Raw genomic sequence first — 16,494 nt, forward strand, 5'->3', positions numbered from 1 at the left:
GGCAGACTTAGGCAGTGTGCAGAAAAAGGCAAAATAAAAAAGCGGGGAGCACAGAGCAGCAATCAGAGCACTGCTGGCTGCAAGTCAGCAGCTGCTAGGAAGCCCTGGCCAATGATGAGCCCAGGCAGGAGGATCTGCTGCAGTCACAGCCACCCTTTGACAGCACTCTATGGAAGAAACTTGGAGACCGGGCAGAAATGTGGTTTCTGGGTTCAGATGCAAAAACAAGCATGGAAACATGGTGACGCATGGAAACCACAGAGCAGATCATTGTTTCTCTGTGTGTTTGCACAGAGACCATCATTACCATGCTTCATCATGGTAATGATGCATTCTGTCATGCGTGTGCACTCGGATGAGATTCCCAGGCGTGCATGAGAGATGGAGGGCTTTGGTGGGAATGGCAGTTCAGACTCAGAGGAGGGGGAGTGGAGAGCTGAACCAGCCCTGGCTCAGAGTTATCACTCTGATATTGGAGTTGTTGAGACTAGCAAGGCCCCAGCTGCCCAAACTCTCCCGGTGAGCCCGTCAAGCCAGCTCTGGATCAAAGAACTTCAAGGACAACCACAGACCTGCCCCCCCCTCCTGATTGTGGGGAAGCAGCCAGGCTGGGGGGCAGCAGGCTGGGGGAGGGGGTTCTTGGGAGGAGAACTTGACACCCCAGGAGACATGGAAACAACGGCCCGTCAATGCACCCACCGGCTAGACTGACTGGGGGCTCAATGGGAAGAAACTCGGCGCACCCACTTCCATAGTGCACCTCCCTCCAGTGACTGGCGCTGAAGCGTTCATAAGCAAAGCTTTGGGTGCAGGGGGGCAGAGCGAGGGGTCAACTTTCCACTGTGTGTGTGTTTCGAGGCTTGTGAATAAGTAGACTTCTGTATGGAATAAAGACTCTTCCAATCATTGCTGAAGTGTCTGTCTTGTTTGAGAGGGGACGCCTAGCTCACAACACGTTCAGACATAATGACAATTCACGCCAGCACAGTTTCCACCATGACTTGTCTGAACCCAGCCACTATCTTATCTCACTGCACAGTGTAGCTTAGAGGTATTTCCTCCTTGCCTTTTCATCTAGTCCCGGAAACAAATATTGGGAGAAACCACTTGGAAAAAGCAGCAGGCAGCAGAGTTAGGCAATGGAGGAATCCAGATTTTATTCCTGTCTCTCATGCATTCCTTTTCATGTTTCCCTGAAAAGTCTAGCCTATGTTCAAATACAGCCATCCTCAATCTGGTGCCCTCCAGAAGTGTTAGACTGCAGCTCCCATCATATGCAGCCATTATGCCCAGGCCAAGCATGATGGGAATTACAGTCCAACACATCCAGAGGACACTGAATTGGGCAAGCCTGATCTAGCAGCTGTCTCGGAGCACAGATGCACTTCCACCATGTCCTCAGAAAAGTAAAGATTTGTTTTGTAGTGGATGAGTGTCAGTGGCTAACTGGCTCGTGCAATCTGCCTCATACTGTTCATATCTACGTTGTAACTTGACTCTTTTTAGCATACAGTTCCCAATTTAAAGCATACAGTGTATAATCCTGTGATTTCACTCCTCCTTCCCATGTTAGAAAGAGCTTTGCAATGAGTCTTTCATTTAGTACATGGACAAGGCTGCAAATGAGGTGTGGTAAGGAAGCATGCTCCTCCTAGAATTAAAAAGCAAGTTACATCTAAATTGGAGGTACATTTATACAAACACACATACACAAAACCCATGCTTGATTCCCAACAAAAGTTGCATAAACTTGTCTTTCTTAAAGGCCTCTTTTTCAATGGTACATTATCTGTACATTTAACTTGTAACTCTCTACTCAGAACTTGCTGTGCCATCTTTGCCAAGTACATAAAAAGGACATTTTATTACACTAGTTGGGCAGCTCCTCAAAAAACACTGCCAGACACTGTGGCTACAATACCTGAGAGGGTAACTCCCAGCCTTCCAATCCTGCTTGAGCCCATTCCTAGAGGCTCAGTGGCTCACATCCTTCCTTCCTGACACCCCAGAGTCAATATGGGCTGGATGTTGTGTACCTGCTCTTTACTATTCGAAGAATATGTTGCCTGAAAGTCAGAGAGATGATGACGGAAGCAACCAGCAGGGTCAAACAGGTTGGAAGAATAAGAACAAGATACAGCAATGTCATATCTGCTGTTTGCCATTTGCAAACCTGAAGGATTGATTCAGGTAAGCGGACTACACTGAAGAACCTGGAGGAGTAGTTGCAAGTGACTTGACTCCTATCTGCAATGGATATAGTGCCAAGGCTATGCAGGGTATCCCACCAACTCATTCTGCAGCAGTCATAGGGATTTTGGCTGAGGTAGATCACGTGCAAGCTCCTTCCAAGTTGCGTTTGTGTGATGTGCTGAGGTAGGGTGTGGAGGCTATTTCTCCTGAGATTGAGAGTGTGCAGATGCAAGCTTGTTAAAGATTCAGGGAAGATGTCCAGAGAGTTTTCAGACAAATCTAGGCTTACCAGCTTCTGAAAAGCTGAAAAATCCAACTTTGTGCCTGTAGCAGAGAGACCTGTTTGCCTGAGAGAAAGCACCTGCAAAGACTGTGCAACCTCTTGCAGAGGTCCCAAGCCCAAGAGCAGCAACCTGGGATTGTTAGAAAGGTCTAAGCATGCAAGGGATGTCCCCTTTAACATGTGGCTGCTCAGCATTTCAAGGTCACAAGCAGCCAAGTAAAGGTTCCTCATGGAGCCAATATTACTGAGATCTACACAACTAGAATTTTCACCATATGGGGCACAAATCTTTATCGGGTTCTTACTAAAGTCAACTGTAGTGATCTTTGGTGTTTGAGAAAATATTTTAGCTGGCAAGCCATGCAGTCTGTTGTTGCTTAGATTTAACCTCTCAAGGCTGGATAAGCTGCTTCCAAGACCCAGGTTTATCTGTAGATCCAAAAGCTGGTTGTAGCTGAGATCCAAGTCAATAAGTGTGTTGAACAATCCCCTCTCCTGCAAGTGTACCATTTTTAAGCAGTTGTGACTAAGATTCAGATAAGCAAGGGAAACAATCCCTTCAAAAAACCTGTCTGGAAGGTACCAGAGCTGGTTCCAGCTCAAGTCTAGAAAGGTTAGGTAAGAGAGGTTGCTATGGGTGCTTTCTCCCCAGAGATCATGGGTGGTGATGTTGGTAATATTACCATCCAGGAACAGCAGTTGCACTAAGCTCTCTGAACTATTATTGGAGAAATTCCCATAGAAGTTCAATTGATTGTGTGCCAGCAGCAGAGTTCGCAGTTTGTTTTCCCTGGGCAACAATGGGAAGAACAGGAGGTGGTTGTGGGAAAGATCTAGTGTTTCTAATTCAAAGGTAACATCACTCTCTGCAGCCAAGAACCATTCAATATGGTTGTTGCTGACATTTAGCATCCGTAGTTGGGTCAGATCAAACTGCACAATGCAAGGAATGTAGTTGTAGGCCAGATTAAGGTGCTGCAGCCCTCTTACAACTTTGAAGGCACCAACCTCAATCTCAAAGATGTAGTTCTGCTGCAAATCTAGGTACTGCAGATTGGGAAGGTTTCTGAAGTGAGAATCATCCAGCCTCATGATGGCATTCCTGGCTAAAGACAAGTACTCCAGAGAGGACAGGTGCTGTACCAGAGTGGCCATCATAGCTTCAGTGAGCTGGTTTCCTGAGAGGTCTAGCTTCTTCAACACAGGCAACGTGCAAAGAGCAGCTGCTGTCACAGAATAGTTTGTGGAAAGGGCATTGTTGGCCACAGAAAGAATACTAAGACTTCTGGTTCCCAGGAAGGCTCCAGGTTCAATGAGTTTCAACCCATTCTCGCACAGGCTGAGGCTCTGCAGGACATGAAACTGTGCTAAAGATGCATTCTTTAGAGCCTGTATAACATTGGCATCCAGGAAGAGTTCCTCTGTTTCATCAGGCAAGTCTTCCAGGACAGAGCTCAGTTTCCTCCCATTGCAATATGCAGTTGCCCCTACCTGCAAAAAGAAATGGATAGAATAGGAATAGGAAAATGAGGGGCCGACTGCTAGAACCACACAGCAGTGTGCAGGCAAATGGCTTAATCTGACCCTGACCACATGGAGCCTCTCTCCACAAGTAGTTCTCACAGGCAGGGGATTCTGTGCAGGATGGGTGAGGGCATGTGTAGCTTGGGGATGTTAATGCTGGGGACCAGCAGGATAGGCCCACTCTTCTTCTTCACATGAATCCTGTACATGTGAATAATGCATGGATGAAGCGTACGGTTCCATGAGGTCCACATTTTTGTCTGTGGACAATCTGCCACAGAGGATATTGTCATTAAAAAAGAGTGCCGCAGTGGATCAAGGCAAAGGTCTCCTTTAGCATTCTCTTCCCACAGTGGCCAACCAGATGGCAATAGGGAGCCCAGAGGCAGGACGTGAGGGCAACAGCGCCCTCCTACTCTTGTCCCTTAGCAACTGGTATTGAAAGCCATCACTCCTCCAACACGGCAGGTACTATAAGGACATAAGCTCCTCTGTTACAAACTCTGTACCAGCAAGGAATGACATTTGTCCCTCATTCTGAATAACCATGGGAGTCTGAATGATATGGAAAAATTACTGTGCCGATACCAATTTATTTATTTAACAACTTATGCTGAATTTGCACCCACAGACCTTTCCCTCTTTGCTACTGAAGCAGCTGAAATCAGATGAAAATTCAGCCAGAGGTTTGCAGTTTCTTCTGATGGTGTCTACTTAATATAGGCATTAGTTGGTAATTATAGGCATTTCCTTGTCCATATTTTCAACTGCCTATATACTCGTGTCATGGGCCTAAATCTGTAAAGTCTCGTAAAGCCTTGAAATTCACATGAACATAAAATCACCACAATTCCCGTTGATGAATTATTTTTAACAAATACATTTGACTGCTTTTAAATGAAAATGAAAACAATGCTATCATCAATTCTCACTGGTAAAAGCAATTCCCCAACTGCTCCATATACTGGAATTGAATCACTTTTTAGGGGAAAAATCAAACCACATCACATATCATGGTTAATACACCAGTGGAGAATGAGCAAAGAGCATACCACCATGTGTCAAGACTGCACACATGTCTCTGCTTCATATGCACATTTCTGAGCCAGCATAAATGCAATGAACGAAATACAGGCAGTCTCCATATACATGGAGGACCCCAATACACCTAGGTAGGGGAAATGCACTACATAAAGGAGCCCTTCCTATGCGGGAGAAACTCAGGGAAACCTGACCAAGTCAGTGTGACATAATGGTATGCTGAACCAGGACTTGGGACATCCAGGTTCTAGCCCTTATTAAGCTGACTGGGTGACTTTCAGCCAGCCCCTGGTTCTCAGTCTAACCTGACTTATAGATTGTTGTAAGAAGAAACTGGGGGAGGGGGGATTATGTAAGCTGTGTTATATAAAAAGCTGATATAAATATAATTAGTAAAACAAAAATCATGAAGCTTAGGATTTGATTTTGTCTTCTTTTGCTTGATCATTCTGAAGTCAAAACTTCCTGAAAATCATATGCCTTTGGACTTGCCGTTTGGACTTGCAGTCACCTTTTACACCTACTCTACCTTGTGGGCTCCCCAAATGAGCACCTATCCACTGTTCTGCAGCAAAGCAAGCAGATACCCTAACCTGCTGCTAGGTTGGGGCACACCCACCCTCCCACTGGTACTGTTTTAGAAGGCAGAGGGAGCATGCATTGGCTAACACAGCCTCCTCTGCACCTCCCCTCCTGCTGTAACTCAACCAGCGCCGTTCACCCACCGCTATCATTAGAAAGCCTAACTGCTCTCATCAGTCAGTGTCAGACCCAACTTGGGAGGGCCCTTGGACAAGATGTCCACAAAAGCCCCCCCCCCCCCGCCCCATACATGCAACTATGTCTCCTCATTTCCCTTCCTCATCATTGCTGCCACCTGTTTACTTGACAGTGAGCAAGTAGGCAGGGGCAGTTCTTGCTTCTCTTCTCACCAACACTGTCTTGGTCAGAGCAAACAGCAGGTTAACAATCAGGTTGCTAGGATGAAGAGGTGCTGCAACTCCAGGGGCTTGTGTTAGTGGGCCCCTGCTGTAACAGAGACCCTCAGAAGGTGCCTGAATGTGTCCACCCTGATGTCAGAATCGCCACTTGTAATCTCACATAGGTACACACCTTTCTAATAAAGCAGCAGTAGCTCTTCCCAAATCAGACTGGGATGATAGGGGAAATAGGATAATGAATTAATAAGAACTCTCTTCCTGGGGTCATTTAAACCATCTACATCTTCCCACTTGTCCTGGGAAGATACCTCTACCTGTTCTTTACTGAAATTTTGTGTTCCTCTCACCATTTGTTACATAGTTCCAAAGGAAACCAGTGCTTAAAATTTAAGTATATTTTTTAAGCCTCTATATTTCAGAATTTGGTAATACTTGGACTCAAACCCACAATAACATGAAAATACGAGTGTAGCCACAGTTATTCAGTCACTACCTCACATTTATATCTTTAAAGTGAATGAAAATAATTAAGTAAATTAAAGTCTGAAATTTAAAGTCCCAATGCAGAAAGATGACATTTAGAATTTCCAAATGACTCACTAATTTGCAAAGCCTGTGATAGGCTGCAGGTTTGCTTCCCCATCCTGTATCTAGGAAAGCTATACACAAGAAGATCGTCAGAGCTATTAACGCCATTTCAACATCAGGACTCCTACAAAGAGAAAGAAAGCAGAAAAAGGATTAAGTTTTTTGTTTTGTTTTGTTTATTTAGAGCTTCTTGAATTTCGTAATACAGAAAGAAAGAGCTCCCTTCCTTAAAACTGCCCCAAGATTGGTGCTAAAGGGCCCTGTGCTGTCTGAACCACCGGCAAGAGTAATTAGGCGAATGGATCCTAGGAACAGGACTTATTTAGTGATGGTCCTCACTTTTGGAACTTCCTTCATAGGGAGATACATATGGCCTCATCATTGTTGGCTTTAAAATATGTTAATTTTTCTTTAATCTGTTGCTGTAAATGTTCTCATTGTAATGATTTTTCCATGTGTTCTATAAATTTTTAAGCCATCTTGTTACACCACTCTGAAAGGAGAACTAAAATATTTTAAATGAATAAATAAGACTGAGCTCTTCTTTATTAGCAACTTGAGGCTAGAGGCAGACAATCATTTTATGAAAGAAAAAGGTAATTTGAGGTAAATTTCTTTTTCCAGCTTACACATAGAGATTTTGCCCTGTTGTCACCTCTATCAAACACAGTTGCAAACCCAATTTACTGGAGGCAAGAGTAAGATATGCATTATGATCCCTTAGTTCTCCAAAAAAGGTTTCCACTCAGGTCTCAAGCTTCAGGCCAAACTATGCATAATGCGAGAGACCCATGATTGCATTTGACATATGTGTGGGTTCAGACAGCACCATCATTCATACTCAAGGACTGAACTTGTGTTGAACGTGGATTGTTGGAGCCAGAGCAACGGTATGCAAAGGAGAGATTTAAAAAGAATCCCACTACACCATTTCCCCAGTCAAAACCATCCTGTTCCTGAATTTACTGGGATGCTGTTGGCCCTAGAAGGGGAAAATAAAAGTCACCAGCTGATCAGATTGATTTTGTGGTCCCATGTGAGTATTTAAGATTTAAAGGTGACGGAACCCAGTCTTTAAAAATAACAACAGCAAAGTAAGTGTTGTTCAGCAAGGGGGGCTTCTTGACCATCAAGGCAGGAGTCAAAGGCTTTTTCTCCTCCCCTATCGATCTCTGTCTGCCAGTTCCTGCTATTTTCTATCTTTTTTCTTTGCCATTATAGCTCTGTGTTTTAGCCATCAACCACCACATGCCTTGCCTTCTTCACTTGGCTATGAGAAAAATGCTGAACAGCTAGCCCCCAGAATAAATTCTCTTTCAAATTAAATTTAGCATTTCCCAATTGTCAATAATCTACCTTTACCATGTCTCATCTCCAGATATCATTCAGGACACCTTTCCATCACAAAATACTATATCGTGTATTCCAAGAACCACCCCACTGTGTGGAACCAATACAGATTCTCAGTGAACTCCACCACACTACAAGATGAGAAATGCCTTTTGCTGTGTAGGGAATTAGGCATGGACCAATAGCTGCTGCATTGCCCACTTTCATTATCATCAGCACCCCAACTTAAAGTGAAGAACACTGAAACGTTCTGGACTTGTTACTGACCTCTTGGAGCAACACACTCTTCCCTAGGAGATTCATTCTGCACCAGTGATCACTTGTCTTCTGATCTCTGAAGAACAAAACAAAACAAACGGATAAATAATACAAGTAGCTGTTTTGTGCTCGCTTAACTTCAGATTAATTTAGAACTTGCGGAAGGAACTAACGGAAACTGTAGTCACATGGATGACAGAGTGAGTTGCAAACTGCTTCAGCTAGCCAGCTCCACCCTGAGCTCAACAGTTGCACACAGCAAGTTTACACAAATGCAAGTCACTTGAAAATGAGAAGGAGCTGAGAAGGGAAATGAGAGGAAGGAAACAATGCAGAAGTCATTCACTGAACCTTGGGTGACTGCTGCCTGTAAATGCTTAGTTACCAAGAACTTTCCTTTCCCTTTCTCACAAAAGAAAAGCTTCTCCTAGCACATGCTAGAAGGCCTAACAAAATTATTAGGGCATAAGCCTGCAAGAACTACAGGGTCCATTTCAGCAGATGCAACTGGACACTTGTCCATGTAAGTTGATGCCACCATGAATGTGTTAGTCTTAAAGGGCTGCAATACCCTTATAAGCTTTGGGGGTGCTACTAAAATGGGCCTTGGCATTGCTCAGCAGCAACACCAGGACAACAGACTGAGCAGGTCATCTGTTCACAGCTTCCCACTTTACAGTGATATGCACTGTATTTAAATTATAATATTATAAAACTACAATATAAATTATAATATTGCTTTCTAAATTCAAATTCATACATGGGTGTATGTAAATGTTATGGAAATCTATGTCCTCCTTTTGGCAATTCATAAACAGCCATCCTACCTGGCCAGTCCTTGGCTTCCAGTTACTGTCACACACCACGTCTTCTGCACAACAAGGCAAATGAGATTGCTGCCTAAGTGGGCTAAGATTGTATGGGAGAGTACTGAGGCTGGCTACAGCTGCCCAGAGAGAGTATAAGATAGTGTCAGATCCTTCATGAAATGGGCCAAATAGATTCAAGAAAAGCAAACTAGAAATATTTATTAAGAATATGGCACGCAAGTCTGTTGACATATTGTTACACATGTAAGGCAGAACACCTTGTAAGGCAGTACTTAATTAGAAAAATGCTTTAATAGTTTTCACCTCTTCCTCTGACAACTCTCTCATAGGTCCCCTCCCTCTGTTCATGCCTATCCTAAGGACCACCTTTTCAAGATGCAGCTCAAACACTCATCCTTAGCCGGATTTCTTCTTGCTCTCTCTTGTTATCTAGTAGCCGTTCTCCCACAGCTACATACACACAAGTTTTCTCTTTGACACTGCATCTGTAAGAACAAAGGTGATACCGTCTTTGCCAACAATCCCTCCTTTTTTCCCCTTGGAAAAAATAATAATTATTCTAATGTACTTCTACTATCTTTTTCTTCTTTCAGGATTATCATCAGTGGCACACTCACTCTTTCAATTCAGATATTCACACTTAAACAGACAAACTAGAAAAAGTTCAGAGGATGGCAAAAACGATGTTCAGGGGACTGGAAACAAAGCCCTTTGAGGAGAGATTGAAAGAGCTGGACATGTTTAGCCTTAGAAAGAGAAGACTGAAGGAAAATATGATAGCACTTTTTAAATATTTGAAAAGCTGTCACAGAGTAGAGGGCCACGATCTCTTCTCAGTCATCCCAGAGTGCAGGACATAGAAAAATGGGCTTCCATCCATCAGTCCTTTAAACATGGTTTAAATCCATTCTGTCCTTGGTAACTATCTCCAGATACTAACACTTGCAATGTTATGCGTCACTATCTCAGCTATCTTTTTCTGACTAATTTCTTATAGTTTCTTAAAGTTATGGAAAGTTTCTTTACAACAAAACCAGAACAATCAGAACTGCAATGCTGTTGGTATTGTAACAAAACCCCTCTTTTTTAGTTGAAGGATAGATTAAAGTCAGTCTATTTGCTATTTTTATTTGATGTTTTCTTTTTATTCTTGTTTGGAGATCATGTATCATTCTAATGGATGCTTTGACAGTATAAATCATCAAGCAAATGGACACATTTTGGCCTAACTTGGTTTTCTAGTGATTTTATCAGCTTAAGCTAGTCCTTTTCCTGGTCAGGCAAGCTTGTTCTTATGTTAACAAGAGTTTCAAGTTTCCAGTGTCTAATCAGCTCCATTTCCAGTCTTTCTTCCTATGTGATATCTGAATCCATGATGTCTTTCACTGGCATAGCTGGTGCCCAGACTTGGAATGGACCTTCTCAATTGGGCACAACGCTTTTCTTTTGCCATATGCTTAGACACCTGTCTGGTATGGCATGTTACTCAATGCTGCCTTCACCTGTTGGTGAGAACTGGACAAAGTTTTAATTAAGCCTTTTAATTATGCATTTTGAAGTTCTCCCAATTCCTCAGTTGCCAGTCGTATTATTGCATTTTGATTATTATTGTATTATTTTCCTACCAAATATTATTCAAAAAAAAAAGGAAACTTTACAAAAGTTTTGTGTTTGGATTTGCACCAGAACTATTGACAATGCATTTGATCATTTCCATTTTGTGGCCTATGTCGTCTTTGGCCAAACCATTATTTTATGGTGCCATTTATGCATTCTGCATGACTAGAAGACTGAGGATGGTATGGGGTATGGAATGATAAAGGTATTGCCAGCACAATACATACCTTTTTGAGCACCTAAGTAGTGAAATGGTTGCTACAATCCACTTCCAGGTGTTCTAGTATCTCGGAAACAAGGATAGCATAACAGTGCCTTTATAAGTGAACTGGTATTTCCTTTATTATACAGAAAAAGCTAAGCCACATACTAACAACACATAAACCATAATTAAACAATATTACTTAACTTCCTATGGCAGTAACTCCAATAAATCCTTTAGCATCATGCTCCAGGCATACACTAAAGTACCTATTCAACAGTTGTAGACTTACCTGTACAAAAATAAAGTTCTATTGCCAGTTCCTAAGGTTTTTGTAGGCTTCTCTAAGGCTCTGCAGCCTGCTGTGCCCCCCTTTTTGCTTGCATGATGCTATGTAGCTGAAGTGCAATATGGTCCAGGTAGCCTGAGTGGCTCTTACAGATTACCCACCACCACCATCTCATCTGGGCTGGCAATTGCATCAAAAGGCTGCTTCCCTAAAGGAGACCAGTTGTGATAACCATTACATAACAGTGAGAGGTACCTTGCAAGTGTCAAAAAAGTTTATTCCTGCACATTTCCAGGACTGAACCATAGGTTACAACAAGCGGAACTACAAAAAAATGTTGCAATTTGTTCCAAACTGTTTACTTTGGGTGTACCCCTTTCAGCGTTCCAGCCACCCATCCATGCATGCCCTCCTCCAGCAAGCCATTCCACCCGCACCCCTGTTCTTTTTGTTTCAAGGGGCATTCAGTACCCCATGATTACTGAGTAAACTCAGATCTGTAGGGCTTTTTTTGGAAGGGTGGCCCCTTAGATGCAGTTAGGTGTTTCTTTGTCAACTTTCAGGGCTCCTCCCTTAAGCATGCCAATAACCTCCTTTTCTTTCTCAGTGAACCAGCTTTGGTTTCAATTGTGTCAACATTCTACACTATTGGATGGAAAAAATGCTAAGGGTCCAGTGAACCAAAGCTCAAACCAAACCCTTATCTTTGTCCATATGACTGAGCATACCCTTTCCTGAAGGCTCAGAGTAGGTTAAAATACCATAGCAATTTCTGCTTTGCAGAGCTACATGAAATTCAAAAGTCACCATAAATACAAAAGTTATTTTGGTCTAGGAAAAATACAGTTTGGCCATGTTCCTGGACCCACATATCTCTTAGAATATATATTTCACAATTAATAAGTATTCACCAGAACATTACAAAACTGAATATTAAAAGCTTAAGGAGAAATTACACTTAATTAATGATTAGCAGATGCCCGCTATTTTGAAATGGAAAATGTTCCAGTGCTTTGATTTTGGCAGGTTTTCAATATTTTCATGTTATCATTTCTGAATGGAAAGCACTTTTGCCCTCATTCACTTTTTGCCCTGTATCTTTACTAGACTATGCATATAAATGAAAGCACTATGGAATTCCTTATCCAAAGAAATATGGCATAGGAAAACTAACTGGTGTGAGATAATAAGCAACCCTAAATTGATAATCTGAATGCAGATTTCTGGATCCGTGATCATGTAATACAAGCATGTTACTGGAAACTCCTTCCTCGTTCCTTCCTCGTTCCTCTTACATTTTCAAATGAAACAGGCTGCTTAACAACATAATTTAAGCAGCAATTTAAACAGGAAGTCAAAGGAAAGAGAATCTAGATTCTCTAGAATCTGGAAATATGGGGTTTTCCATTCACTGTATGAAACATATCACAACCATGACATGAACTACTTATCCAAGGCTTCAGCTCAATATATACCAAACTGTGTCATGGCATAACATGATTTTAACTGTGAGTTATTTATTTACTAATGTTAATGGTTTGTGTTCTATTTTTGGCGCAATAGATAGATAGATAGATAGATAGATATAGAGAGAGAATTTAGTATTTTATAAGTTCTATTTTGGTTCTATCTAATTCTGTTAGCTTGTTCATGGATTTTATTATTATTAGTCCTTTGTAGTTGTAAAAAATAAAATTATGTAAGTGAGCTTAGAACAGAGTTCTGCCTTACAAACTGCTTTCTCTCTCTGCAGCTATTATCTCCTTTCTGTCCAGTTTTATAAACAAACCATCATATGCTGTTACAGCTAAACTGGCCAATTATGATTTGTGCTTATCCAAGATCAAACCCTGAATTATAGTCCTGGTATTCTAGGCAAACTGTTGCTTCAGATGCAAGCTCATGATTTATTTGCAATGTGCCAAACCATGATTTAACTTTACATCTGAGCCACACCAGGGAAATCCACAGTATACCGACGGAGCTCCATCACAAGCAAGACATTTGCTACAATTAATGGTCAAGTTTCGAAATACTTTTCAAAACATTGTTTCATTTTTAGTCCAAACTCCTAGTTAAGCTTAGCAATATCCTAGAGGTCTAATTAATAACTTTTGACATTATCAGCATAGGAAACACTGAGGAGAACACAGCTGTAGCAATGTTCCAACCTCAGCATCCAATGTATGCAAAAAAAAAAAGAAAAAAAACCTTATCTTCTCTTATCTGATTATGGGTTAGTTTTTCTAGCAAAGCTATGCAAAATTTGCAATTCACAATTTCCTGAAGTTTTTTAAAAGTGGAGGAAGGCAAGAGAAGGTGAGCCACAGCTTTGAACATTAATTAGACCAGCTAAGGCCTAAACACCACAATGAGGCCAACTATGTTGCCTAAGCATCACACAGTGAACTTGCAGTGACTTCTTCATTCTCTTTTGAGTGCAGTATGGTTGATCTATAGTCCAATATACTCCCAGGATATATGATCCTTAACTTGCACGGAACCTTTATTCCCATCATATTACCTGTGTATACTGATTCTATACTTCCTGGGTAGACCAATCAGAGGAAGGAGACACAAAGCTTCTTGCTATGATACAGAATCAATGTCCAAAATCCCATGTTAAATTATCAGCAAAACAATTTACACTTAGCAGCTTGCAACTTCACCAGAGTTAATTTAAGTTTAAACTGCTTTTGGTTAAAATGGTCTTTCAGAAAACCCCTATGCTTACAGAACTAGCACATCTGGGAAGAAAGCTGGCCCAGAACTCCACAGCCCACCATGCTAAAGGCAGGGGATTTTTATATGGTGGGGCATCTAACATGCAATCTTCTACCTGTCATGTAAAAAAGTTCATTTCTGCTACAGATGTATCATAGAAGTCTGCTGATCATGCAGCTTGGATTTAAAAATCATGGGCAGGGTTGAAGAGAAACTGTACTCTATTTTAGCAATTAGAAAATGTATTCCTAGCACCAGAAATCTCATGAAACCCGCTTGCTTATGTCATCCAGCCGCACACACTCTAGGTCACTTAGCCTCCCTCACATTTTGGCAAGGGTTTGAAGGGGAAGAAACAAACAAAATGTTTGCATTTTGGTATGGCCCATTGACCAACAGATACTTCTCTCTGACCAAAAATATTTCAGCCCTCCTAAATACCACTGATCTAAAGATTTAAGCAAATAGCAACTTTGATCTGCATGTGAGTCAGCCATCCACATTCCTACGCTCATGTTCACTTTAGGACGTTGGTACAGTTAGCAGAAATGAATATATACGAATACTCTTCACACAACCCACTGTATCACAGAGAATGTAGAGTCTTTGGAACAACCATGCACTTCAAGAAATATACATGAATCTAGAGGAGTAATCTATTCAGAAGCTTGTAAAAGGAGTCATGTGCATCATTTTGCCCAACAGCTGCAGGCTATGAAGGGACAACAAAATCAATTTCTAAATGCATGCAGGGAGTACTGGCAGCCTGTGCCATCACCATATAATGCGAGGATGTCACTAGTCCAGGCTGTATCCACCCCTCAGACTTTTTATACACACTGTGGCGAGGGTCCCCAGCATGGTGCCTATGGGCACCAACATGCCTGCCAATACGTCTCTTGGTGCCTGCCAAGCTCCCCACTCACTCTGATAATAGAAACATAGAAAAGCCATGCTGGATCAGACAAAACTTTGAAATGTGAACGGATATGTTGAACAAACATTAATTCATATCAACAATAAGACAAGCGGGAAAGCAAATGTGACTGACCTTTTTGATATGCATATAAGGATCCACGACAAAAGTTTCTGTACTCAGATGCCAAACAGGAGTTCTACTTCCCTGTTTTATGTTCTAGTGGGGAAGGCAGCAGTTTAAAAGAAAGGCATCAGACAGATGTAATCCTCAGCAATTTGGTCAAAATACACTCTCAGACCTCTGCGTCAAGGCAAGTCCAAATCATTTTCCTGGTCCATCTGTGCAAAAGTATAAACCTCACATGTGAGTGAAAGAGGAAGGAAGAGACCAGCAACTGTAGCATGACAACCGCACGTACAACAACCTCATGCCCTTAAACTGCTTCACGGACAACCTTCAGAAATTAGGAACTTGAAGCCCTGCCTTTCAGTGGGGACCATGCCCCTTTACACAAAAGCCTGTAGAAGCAAACTGGAACAGCTGTGATCACCGAACTGTAGCTTCAGTCAGACTGCCTCTTTCAGGGATTTTCCTATCCTGTCATCCACCTCAAGTAGGTTCTGCTTAAAGTGTCATACTAAATAGCTGTTAAGAATACAATGTGCTCCCCCCCCACCCCCACCCCCACCCCCACCACACTGGATCAAGGCACTTTTACCTAGAGAGCAAGATTTGTGGCCTCTTGAGAGTAATTGGGTGTATTTTCTAAATGCCCTGCCAAGATGTTTTAGGTATGCATCTAAAACACATGAATGCAGTAGACACATGTATCAAACATATATGACTCTTCATTTTTCAGCACCACCTTTACACTACTCATTTCTACCAGGTATTTAATAGCATTTCAGGATATTTAAGGTATAATAGTTGTACTAGAATCAATCTAGCTGTTGTTTTAAAATTTTGTCTCCTGGAAAAATATTGTATACTATTTTATTATATTTATGGATTGTAGCTTATGAATTTTTATAAACTGTCCAAATGACTTTGGCTACTAGGCAGTATAGAATTGAAATAATTTGGTAGGAAGCAACACTTCTTTCTCATTCCAATATCCATTCATCTTTTTCACATAAACTCCCCACACCTCAGCCTATACCATTCATCTATCCTCTTAAATGCACACTCCCCATCCATCACCCAAGGCTAGTGCTAGCATTTTCACACACAAGAAAACAATTATGCCCTAATCTCCCCCCCTTTTCAGGGAAGGAAAGCTTAAACTTGCTCCCAACTCTCCATGGTCTTTCCCTTTCCAGCATCCCCCAGCCTCTAGTGTTTTTTTTAGATATATTCTACCTGCCTTACCTCTGCATGCACCCACTGACTGCTTCTCTCTCTCATGTCTCCTATTCCTTTCCCCAAGGAAGAATGGCAGGCAGGGTTCAATGCAGCAAGTAGCTTAACTATGTGAGACTGTAATGTGTGTGCATAGGATGGTGCAGGTTTAAATGCCCCAAGAGAAAAGACTATGTACCTCCTGGCCTATCTGATCAATCCCTAGATCCAACCCAATTTTATCCCACAGCATAGTTCTACTTGCTAATGGAAGTGCGCCAGGAGAGGCATACAAGGGAATTAACACCAGTAAAGAAGTGTAGCAGCTTTATGTTCTTCTGTTGCTGTGAAGAACTGCGTATTCATTTATCTTTGGCAAAGACATAGGAGCCCTAGT

General features: G+C 41.9%; 1 protein-coding gene across 2 annotated transcripts; it reads right to left on the minus strand.

Moving 5' to 3' along the window:
• Positions 1-530: 530 nt before the first annotated feature.
• NRROS (negative regulator of reactive oxygen species) lies at positions 531-15,152 on the minus strand. 2 transcript variants are annotated; one of them, XM_044433010.1, is made up of 4 exons: positions 14,892-15,152; positions 8,188-8,254; positions 6,583-6,694; positions 531-3,967 (listed from the first exon to the last, which is right to left on the minus strand). In XM_044433010.1, the coding sequence occupies exons 3-4, from the start codon at positions 6,676-6,678 to the stop codon at positions 2,012-2,014; spliced, it is 2,052 nt and encodes a 683-aa protein (XP_044288945.1). In that variant the 5' UTR covers positions 6,679-6,694; positions 8,188-8,254; positions 14,892-15,152; the 3' UTR covers positions 531-2,011. The 2 variants fall into 2 exon arrangements, with proteins under 2 accessions (XP_044288945.1, XP_044288946.1); XM_044433011.1 differs by lacking the exon at positions 14,892-15,152 and having other exon boundaries at positions 8,188-8,308.
• Positions 15,153-16,494: the final 1,342 nt, after the last annotated feature.

Source organism: Varanus komodoensis, unplaced genomic scaffold (assembly GCF_004798865.1).
Source record: "Varanus komodoensis strain SLA01 unplaced genomic scaffold, ASM479886v1 scaffold25, whole genome shotgun sequence".
Classification (NCBI taxonomy): Eukaryota; Metazoa; Chordata; class Lepidosauria; order Squamata; family Varanidae; genus Varanus; species Varanus komodoensis.